General features: G+C 37.0%; 1 protein-coding gene across 1 annotated transcript; it reads right to left on the bottom strand.

Annotated features, from left to right (window-relative positions):
- Positions 1-3,075: 3,075 nt before the first annotated feature.
- On the bottom strand, positions 3,076-8,067 carry LOC117336422. Its single transcript, XM_033896935.1, has 3 exons — positions 7,919-8,067; positions 6,147-6,332; positions 3,076-5,005 (listed from the first exon to the last, which is right to left on the bottom strand). The coding sequence occupies exons 1-3, from the start codon at positions 7,931-7,933 to the stop codon at positions 4,430-4,432; spliced, it is 777 nt and encodes a 258-aa protein (XP_033752826.1). The 5' UTR covers positions 7,934-8,067; the 3' UTR covers positions 3,076-4,429.
- Between the last annotated feature and the right edge of the window lie 2,886 nt (positions 8,068-10,953).

The following is a 10,953-nucleotide window of genomic DNA, read 5'->3' as shown; positions in this document are numbered from 1 at the left end:
AGTGTAGTAGTCATTTAAGGACGACCTCCCCAGTGTAGTAGTCATTTCAGGACGACCTCCCCAGTGTAGTAGTCATTTAAGGACGACCTCCCCAGTGTAGTAGTCATTTAAGGACGACCTCCCCAGTGTAGTAGTCATTTAAGGACGACCTCCCCAGTGTAGTAGTCATTTAAGGACGACCTCCCCAGTGTAGTAGTCATTTAAGGACGACCTCCCCAGTGTAGTAGTCATTTCAGGACAGCCTCCCCTGTGTATTGTTTAACGTCCTATCAACAGCTATGGTAATTTCAGGACGGCCTCCCCTGTGTATTGTTTAACGTCCTATCAACAGCTATGGTCATTTCAGGACGGCTTCCCCTGTGTGGTATCTAACGTCCTATCAACAGCTATAATCATGACATGCATGGCTGTCGTGAATGTGTGTGTTTTGGCAGGATGCATTATGTTCATATCTTGTCACCTTTTGGTAAAGCGAACTGATACCGGTTTATAGTGCTACCTCAATGAAGCATACTGTCGAAGACACCAAGCAGAACACTCCACCCGTCCACATTAAACTGACAACGGGCGAGTCTTCAGAGAACGAAATTGATCTATTTAAATATTGAATACATATATTTGGTACCGTTTGGATAGAATCTCAGTGAAGAGTCTGAGGAGATTCCCGCTGAAGGATGACACAACTGAAAATATCTTTACACAATATGTGTAATGTTAACCTGTCTCGTAGGTGATTAAATCGCTTCAGAAATCAGAATCATTGAGGACTATCTGAAGGCATGGCATAAATTTTAGAAATAATTCCGAGACTTTGGCCGTGCGTCACCGTACATCAACATTGACGACGCCGTGCAGGGTATCGGAAACAGGTATAAGGGAGATAACTCGAGAAGTCATCCAAGCAGTTGTAGCTCTACCGCAGTTATTTCCCTTCTACGAAAGAAAAAAATATGAAACGATGGGATTGTGACAATTTTTTTTATTAAAAACAAAGTTCAAATCCAGCAACATGTCGATATCATACTTCAATATCGCCGACATGATTTCTTATAAGTCATCTCAGGAAAATAATATTGAAATTTAACACAAACAAATATCCACCAATTTGCACAAAACTTGTCATTTATTATACAAAAATGTTTGTCTCGACATATATTTTCCAAAGTAATAAATAATTTGCTATATTATATGCTGAACGCTTCTTCTGTGGAGTAAATGTGTATTAAGATGCAGCAACGAACAAGTTAAGTCACACAAACAGCTTTCACCTACCGGATCAGGCCTACCGAAACACCGGTCAGTAAGCCTTATATTCTATATCCTGTAAGTCTTTTTAGGTCTTAAAGTGATATATATGATGAATTACACGATGTTTTGATAAGCGTTTACTTTTCATTTAAAGGAAAAGAAATAAAACATTACAAACTTGTTGGTGGGTTACATTTATCTCCCTTGGCGTTGCATTTCAAGTTGTTCGCCTGGTAATTTTTATCAAATTCTTATTGTAAAGGGACATATATACGTTAGATTTTTTTCAAAATACTTTGCAATATAACAAGTCATTTAGAATGATTAAAAACCGATCAAAATGTTAACGTATTATTAAGAAGATAGAGAAAAGAGACTTTACGTATGGGATAATAGTAATATGAAATAATTGTCGTTTCACTTTATTAACCAAAATTGGTAGTTTGTGGAGAACACAGCTTCGCTCAATAGTTTACCTGTTATTACTTAATAATGGATTTAGTACAAACACGTTTCTCTCAACTTTGTGTTCAGAATGACAATTACAAAATGAATTTAAAACTTGTAGTTACACTATAAATCTAGCCTAGCGCTCGACATTTTTAAGAGTGGGACGACTGGTGTCCTGTCGGTATAATTATCGGCAGTATGCTTCAGATTGCTAGCAATATATAGTCGGATCAATTCTACACTATCATAAGGAGATTAAACCAAAGCACAAATAAACAACACTCAAGCATTTCGCACGCAGGGGAGGCCGTCCTGAAATGACTCGAGCTAAGCAAAATTGTATTTAAATCATGTTACGTTTTGACAAAGCAGTAATCTTTTCCCGTTAACTGTCAACATTGGATTAGGGACAGTCACATCAAATGTTAAATTAATTCATTCTCATTATTTCAAGTATTTTTAATAATAGACTACGTGTCCTGATGGAAGAATTCGGGAATATTCGGGATTATTGTGTTTTGGATGTAACAGTTCGTATTGAGTGACACAGCATGTTAAAGATGAATACATTTGTATTTCTAAATGACGGTTGTATATGGTATGCACCGTGTCAGTTTGAATAAATGTATTTTAGTCCTTGAAGTGGGGATGGGGTGCCGTTTTGCTGGTGACGGAGTTGTCTGCCTTGTAATTGCCAATGCCATATCATTTTTTTTTAATTCACATTTTCTATGCAAGCTCATGTGGTGTGTGACTGTCGGTAGTCGATTATGGCATTGTGATATTGTCTTTGTCGTATAATATACACAATTGTCATCAACAAGTTATATATATAAAATGTGTATATTATATTGGAACATGGAAATCACAGTCTACAAACACAGCAATCTAGTTAAAATCTAGATGGTCATTCTCACTATGTTCATGTATTGTAGTGAGAATGACCCTCTAGATTTTTTTTAAAAAGACTAACAAACACAGCTATATATTTATTTTTGTTGCATGTCTTCAGAAAACACCACAGGGAAGTAGTGAGGTTATTATAGAAAATGTACTTGTCTATCCCCATATGGTATGATCGATACTAACCCCACGGACAAAATACCTCAAATATCAGAAATTATCAATTTGATTAACTTTACCGAGTCACAACACAAAATGGAACGGAGAACAAGTCGGGCAGTGGTTAATAAGGAGGTTTAACCCAGTTTATTTCAACGTAAATATTAACTTTTTAATTAAATCATAATAATTTAAATAGTGCTTAATACTGGTTAAAACATTATATCCCGTACAAATGTAACAAGAATGGGTAATAAATACACCCCTCCTCAAAAATACAATACAGATTTAACAAAGAGAAAGCCTGTGAAGAAATACTTTTATCGACGAAAGTTTATTTCATTCTCATTATCACTGTAGGAGACCAACGGTTGATTACAATACACTACACTTATATATTTTTTAATCTCACTTCAATACACGCTGTACATACTAGTGTTTGGTAGTGTAGTGCACTCATCCGTGGATGACGTAGCATTATGTACATTTACATTCATTAAACATTATAAGGTACATTCATCAAATATCTGAACGAGACATATTTACACTAATATTTTGAAACGATTTTATTGTCTAGTCTATAGCTTTTGCCATTACTGGAACACTGACCTCATAAAGAAGGCTCTCATTCAACTTTCTCTTGTTTTATATACATATATACACACGCCAAAATACACAACAAGCGACATTATTGCATGTCCACCCTCACACTCACACATCCCCACACTCACACACACTCATACACACACGCCCTCACACTCACACCCTCACACACCCTCACACTCACACAACCGGACAGGCATATACATGCGTAATGTGGATTATTTACAGTACATACACATACAATACGTTTCTGCATTAGTTCCTTAAATACTTTGCATATCATTTCTTTAAATTGACACAATAATTCAATCTATACTTTTTCCTCTTTCTCTTTTTCCATAACTTTTAATATATACAATAAACAATATTTCATATAACATTGACGGAAAAATAATATATAATATACGTACAATATTAGCTGACTAGAAATTCATTCAAAGAAATCTTCAAAAAAAGACTTCATTCGGCTAAAGTATGTTTTATGTAATCTCAGTTAATGGTCAGAATGTGTAGAACAACATGTTCGGGGTTTCTACAACAAATACTGACAACGATTTACTTTTAATAACCCGATGCTATTTGATCTCCATCAAACGTGCATAATTATACCACGCGACAGCATCGTGATTAACCAGGTCTTATAAACAGAGTTGTCTCCCTTTAGTTGACTTGTACATTCGATTTACATCTGTAAACAGGTACATGTAGCAAAACAAATTACTGTTCCAATATGGGTGCTGTGCTCGAACCAGAACATAGGTCTGGGAGAATGAACACGACTGTATTCATTCATTTTACAACAAAAGAAAACTGCACTATATTGTTACAATGTAAGATTAATTTACAGTAATTTTACTCAATATATAACTGATTATTGCAGCGAACATCACATGCCACATACTTATACGCATGTAGTTACACGTAGATGTATACTGTTGTGAAAATGAAAATGGACCCGTATGGAATAACTGTCAAACTGGACAGACGGAAGGACATGACAGAGCGGTACGAATTTGGATATCGAAAAGCTACAGGTAGATGTTTTAAGCACAGAAAGTAATTTATCTTAGACGGGAGATGTTGATAATGGCTTAACGTCAGCCTGCTCGATTGGTTTTGTTGTTTCAGCAGTCTTTGAATATCTATCCAAGTTACAGGAGGGGGTTACTTTGACCTTCTCTACTGGTTGTTTCCGCCACTCAAACTTGCCATTAATGTCCTTGAACACTTTGCGCATATACAGTTTAGGTTCAATACACACTGGGAATGTCAGCTGACTCCGATTATAGGCTTTATCGATGTAATACCACCAGCCACTGCTCATTGGTAGCCTACTAAAGCCGTTGATATTGGCGATGCTGTATACTCGGCCGGAGTCACTACTACCAAACACATACCGGAATAGGTCCAGAGGAAAGGTCATAGTGAACGAGGAAGTGCTTACCGACCTGTACTTGATACTTCGTGCCAGAGAACGCTGTACAGCTGATTCGAACTGGCGTGCCACGAGAGTGAGGGCCTCATGACTGACATCTGGGTACATGTAAATGGTCTCCATATCCTTTGGTAATATCGATCGGGGTTCCCATGATGATTCTGCTAGTTGGTAATTATCCCATTCCAAGAGGTACATTAGATTATCCTTTTTACATGAAATGATAAAAAAGGTAACACATTAACATGTATTATAATGGATTTTTGCAGTACTTAACTGGAGGAATAATACAACCTGAACAAAGATATGTAGTTATTGTGATATTCTGGAAAACATCTTCTGAATCACAAAGTAATTAAACATCTATAAAGTTTTTGATGTAAAGCACATATCATTTCTTTAGAATAGTTGTACAAAAATAGACATTATTAACAAATCTCAGAACAAGTTGAATCAGAAACCATACAGCTGTTTCGTCCTTCAGTTCCTAAACCGTGTTGTCCAGAGGTGACGGAAAACAAAAATCGAAATAGATCAAAAGAAAAGCCAAAATCTGGATAGGGAGGTGCAAAAGACCTATAATTCAATAGCTGACCTTGACCTTGACCCAACATTATGAAAAGGAAGCACGCCCTTTGTAATTGTTTGAAGTTTGATAATTGATCAGATCCCTCCACAGAAGGAAGACGCCAGAGCGCTGAAGATTTTCTAACTATTTCTAATAGTAACGGCGACCGCGACCTTGACCAACCAACTCTGAAACTCGAATCTGACCGAGATATTATGGTCCTTTGTTAATTGTGTGAAGTTTGAAGAAAATCTATCAAGGTAAGAAGCCACTGCAGTGCTGAAATCCAATATCCTACTGTAAATGTTTAACGTTGACCTTGACCCAACAACCCCGAAACTAGAAACTTGTACGAAAAAGTATCGTCATATGTAAGTGTATGAATTTTGATTCAAATATCTGAAGGAATGAAGCTGACAAAGATATAAATAGTAACGGTAACCTTGACCCAAGAACCTCAAATCGCAAATTTGTCCGAAATGTTGGATCAAAATCACTCATGGAATAAAGAAACTAGGACGCAGACAGACTTTGTTACGTACCTACGCTATCAATGATTTCGTCTTGAGAATGAGAAACTATTTATTTCATTCGGCGTTTGTTTCGCTTTGTCTACACACTCGTAACCATAATGCAATACCCAACCTCCTTTTAAAATAAAACAATAACTCCTCTGTAAATAAAAACCGAATTCCAAAATCCCTAAATGATAATCCCGATATGATAATCCATATATCATACTAAGCAAATTACATATAGTTCCTTTCTTTTTCTGTTTACCTTTGTAAATTTCTGTCCGATGATCCGTTTGTAATTGTGGACCTTCAACCCATAAGGGACACTGGGACGTTTCTTTGCCTGCATTTTGTCATAAGATGTATCAAAGTAGGCCTCCCAGTTTGTTTGCCGATATTTTCGGAAGTTGTATCTTGAAGCTTGTTTTGTCATCTTTTCAGATGACTTTTTCTGAAACAAATAAGCAGAAATATAGGTAAGGCATAAAGGAATAAAGCATATTTTTTTGCTGCCTTTATCGTGGTAAAGTGACTTGAAATGATCAACACACTTAATCCCTATACATCTCCGGCAATCATGTGTTAAAAGTCTTATAATTAATATTCAAAAATATAATTTTAAGCACTGTCAATCCGATATATTTCTTATATGAATATGCTAAAAATGTACCATAAACCGGAAAAAAATCAAATCTATTGTTGGGTGAAGGTCAAAGGTCACAGTTAGGAGAACACCAATAACTGAAGTTTGGGTTTGGCTTAGTATTGTTTAAAAATGCCTGATCAACAACCATACTGTCGTCTCAGGGAAGGCCTCGTCTGTGTGCGAGAGGGTTAGTGTGTCTTGTCTTTGTATGATAGCGCGGAACTGATGCCGATTATAAAGTGCCACATCGCTGAAGCATACTGCCAAATACACCCAGCAAAATACTTCACCCGGTTACAATATTTTTTTAACAGACACCGGGCGAACCAGTCGTCTCACACCTGAAAAATACCGAGCGCTAAACAGGACTAGTAACTGCCATTTTGATAGACTCTGCTATATCTCGGACGGGGACAGAACCAGACTCTGCTATATCTCGGACGGGGACAGAACCAGACTCTGCTATATCTCGGACGGGGACAGAACCAGACTCTGCTATATCTCGGACGGGGACAGAACCTAAAGCGTTAATAACAGAGGAGATAGTAGAATAAAAAAGAGAACGACATCAGGAACAGATGCCAATCAAGATGAAATACAAAGGTCTGAAATATGTTTTGAACTGTAGTCAGATGTTGGCGAAATAGTAAAATACAGAAACAGATATTACTTTGGACCACACGTGCATGCAGTATTCTTCATTGGCCTTACAACTGTATATGTTCCAGCGGATCAAGGGGGGGGGGGGGGGGGGGGGGGGGGGGGGTTGAATTTTTTTTTATAGCCTTTAAAAAAAAACCTATGACACCCCCCCCCCCCCCCCCTTCCCCGCTGCTTATCGAAAATCTTGCAAAAAAAAAATCATTTTCCGAAATTTTGGCCCCCAGACCCCTCGCCAAAAAAAAATTCGGCTCGCGCCTACGGCGCTCGCATTACCACTAATATAATATAATGGACCACCCCTCCCCCCTTTCAAATTCCTGGACCCGCGCCTGATATGTGACGATAGTTACATAAATATTGGTAGATATGGCCACATACATAACGTACGATCTGCCGGTGGATTCAGCGAGCCAATACTTATAATTAATTTAGAAGGTTACCATGGCACCTGCTATATTTGGAATATGGATAGATAGACAATCAGGATGTACAGTATGATTACATATCTACCTTCCCTATACCACACACGTATTTATTAAGGATGATTAAAAAATAGCACATACAGATAATTGTAAGCTTCCATGTCACTTAAACACAGATATGTCCCCTAAGTGTACTTTGATTCTGTAAAATAATCCAAGTCTGACCAAATGTTACAAAAGATAAATACATGTGTAGGACACTTTTCATCAACATAACCGTTCAGTGTGCATGGTATGCCTCATTACCTGTATTGATCTCATTTAGCAATCGCAGATACAACTAGACACTGTATTGTCAACTTGATATATATGTATGTCCTTTCTTCACGTTTTGGTAGGATCCCGATTCGTCAGTGACACCTGTCCACCGAAGCCAGGTACGAGTTAGTGTTATGTCGTTCTTTCGGGAAGTGTCTACTTATATATAGAGCGACCTGCCTACGTCACATCAACTCGCCTGAACATGTAGAATCAAGTCAATACGGCCTACTGTAAAGCCTATATATAGAATATGTAATGCTGATTAAGCAGACTGCTACCCGTTTTTACACCAGTGTTTACAGTCGGAGCCCTCGTTATTTTCTCAGAAGCTAAGGGGACGGAGGCGAGGTGTTCCGATGCAGTCTATGTACACCAACTTCACACATACATAACGCGTGTCACGTATCGATAAATACCTGGTTGTATCAAGTACCTTATCGTTATCCGCTTGCCGGTTTCCCCTCATGTACGGTCGACGTATACAAATGTCAACACACGGTCATTTAAAAAAAAAAAAACAGTACGTGTAACTAGTCATCAGAGCAAATCGGACACTTTATCAAAATAACAATTTTGTATATTCTTGCGGGTTTTTAAAAAAATCCTAACTATTGAGAATGGGCGTTATAACAAAGCAAATCCGACTACATACATGTACATGTAGGTAAACTATGTATTAAGGCAGACATTGACTTAGTCACTTAACCAGGGATATAGTTAATGGTCAGTTAAGTGTGAAGTCCAAACTCTGACACTACAGCGACGCTGTACAGTATTACATTGTATAGTGTGTTGTATCGTACTGTGTATTGTATCTTAGGTTGATTGTGTGGAATGAATCCAGTGACTCTTGTTTATATATTTCCAAACTCATTTTATTTATTAGACTAGTTAAACCGTGCCGAAACGGATTTATCTCTGTCACAGTCAAAATATCTAAAAATAAGTATTATTCACTTGTTGAAACTGGAATATCACCTCAAACTAACGTGTCATTGAAAATAGCGCTACGATTTCCTCAACACAGAGAATATATACAATGTATGTTGAAAATAGTTATTACCACTCAAAGCTCGACTACAATGGAATTATGTCATAAATGTGGATTTTTTATGAAGACCCAATTTATTGCTACAATATTATATGATTTATACCTCCGAGTTGAGGGACCAGCTCTGGTACTGTATAATTAACATCAATGATATACAGTTTTGTGTCTATTAACACTCGCTTCCAGATTCTGAAAAGTTACATATTTGTTTTGAGGAAATATAACCCTACGAAATTAGTGAAGATGAGATGAATGTTTTCAGAACAAAATCAGCCATTTATGTGTAAACTATACCATAGACAATATACAATAGTTTGAAAAAAAAAGAACTTATATAATGATCATGTATAATTTTGTATAAACTATGTGCATATACGATATGACATGATATATCAGTATTAACTATACTGCAGATTCAATGTATGGAAGTATAAGTGTGTGGGCAGGTCGGGATCTCCCTTACCCTTGTGTGACCCAGACCCACAAATGTATCCTCCGCAGTTACGGTCTGTATATTACAGTTAAATATATATATACATTTGGGGACACCTGTATGGATTGTCTATACATTGTCCTATGTAAGTATATTGTGTATCCCGTATCAATATATTATAATTAAGTGTAAATCTTTAGGTATGCTCTATTCATTTTACACTATATATACAGATTCTTACAAAATGTAGGTATGTAATGTCTATTATGTAATTAAACTGGATGTTTTGTATATATGTTCTGCATTCCTTTGTACTCTTACTTTTTGGAAGCAATAAAGATAATTATAATAACGCGTGTCATATATCGATAAATCCCTATATATGTATCACGTATTCCTGATCGTTTTCCGCTTGCCGGCTTCCCCTCATGCACGAACGACGCATATAGAGAATGGTACAAATAACAACATATGGTACCGGTCATTTGCAGTAAAGCAGTACATGTAACTTGTCATCGAAGAAAACCGGACACTAGCAGTATTAATAGCAAATTTTTATTTTCTTTTATATTGAACATGAGCGTTATAACATAGCAAATTCGACTAAATACATGCAGTTAAATGTAATACGATAGACATTGACCTGGTCACTTTAATCGTAACCTGGTAGTTAATGGTCAGTTCAGTGTGACGTCTGTAGGTAAACTCTGACAATGCAGCGACACTGTACAGTATTGTATTGCGGATGGTATCGCGTTGTGCATTGAATTGCACATGTATTACGACCGTCGACAATTTGAGTCATTTAGGACCAAACAATACCAGATGAGAATAATATACAACACCTATTTCATACTTCTAAAGTTCCACCAGTGGTAGTTAAACTTGAATGATCTTTAACTGATCCTAACCTTTAACCTTTGTTGTTATTCTGGTGATTCCGAAATCCAAGATGGCTGCCAATGTCTCCATCTTGCAATAAAACACATTTAAGATTTATACTCAATGTCCACCAGTGAGATTCAGTTCACACTTGCCCGAAGAGTGTTGTCTTTTGCATCGTTCAATATAGTCGTTTTGACTGCAATTAAAAAAAAATCTTCTGCAGTTCCATCAGGTGGATTCATTTGTAACTTACAAGTTATAATACCGAGATGCTCCTGGTCAGATGTGGATTCATCTCCAACTGGTCAACACATGGATCCCATTTGTTTTCAGAGCCACTACTGCTTGTGAGTATGTATAGTCAGGGGCGGTTAAGGCCCGTGGAACTCTTGTTATATTAAAAGGGCGTGTCCCAATTTGAACAATTTGAATAGTAACCATTGTGAAAGGAACATTTTTGAATTGCTTAAAAAAGATCATAAAATGTCCAGGATGAAGTTCCTTGATAGGATTGCTAGTGAAACACGTCGTGTGTTGTCATCATCTCAAAGTATGTTGGAAGGAGAACGCGAGTTATGATCTACAGATGTTAACAGATTACATCACGAAAAGATGTGGCGGAAGTTTGTTTTTCAAAAAAATCTTGATATG

The sequence above is a fragment of the Pecten maximus genome, chromosome 10, assembly GCF_902652985.1.
Source record: "Pecten maximus chromosome 10, xPecMax1.1, whole genome shotgun sequence".
In the NCBI taxonomy this organism is placed as follows: domain Eukaryota; kingdom Metazoa; phylum Mollusca; class Bivalvia; order Pectinida; family Pectinidae; genus Pecten; species Pecten maximus.
Note: the sequence above shows the minus strand (reverse complement) of the source record. Positions and strands in the feature narration are given on the sequence as shown.

What these genes read in the sequence shown, in the direction of transcription:
- LOC117336422 (XM_033896935.1), bottom strand. An exon ending in TCGGACAGAAATTTACAAAG is followed by an intron (nt 5,006 to 6,146) that starts GTAAACAGAAAA and finishes TCATGTAAAAAG; the next exon opens with GATAATCTAATGTACCTCTT.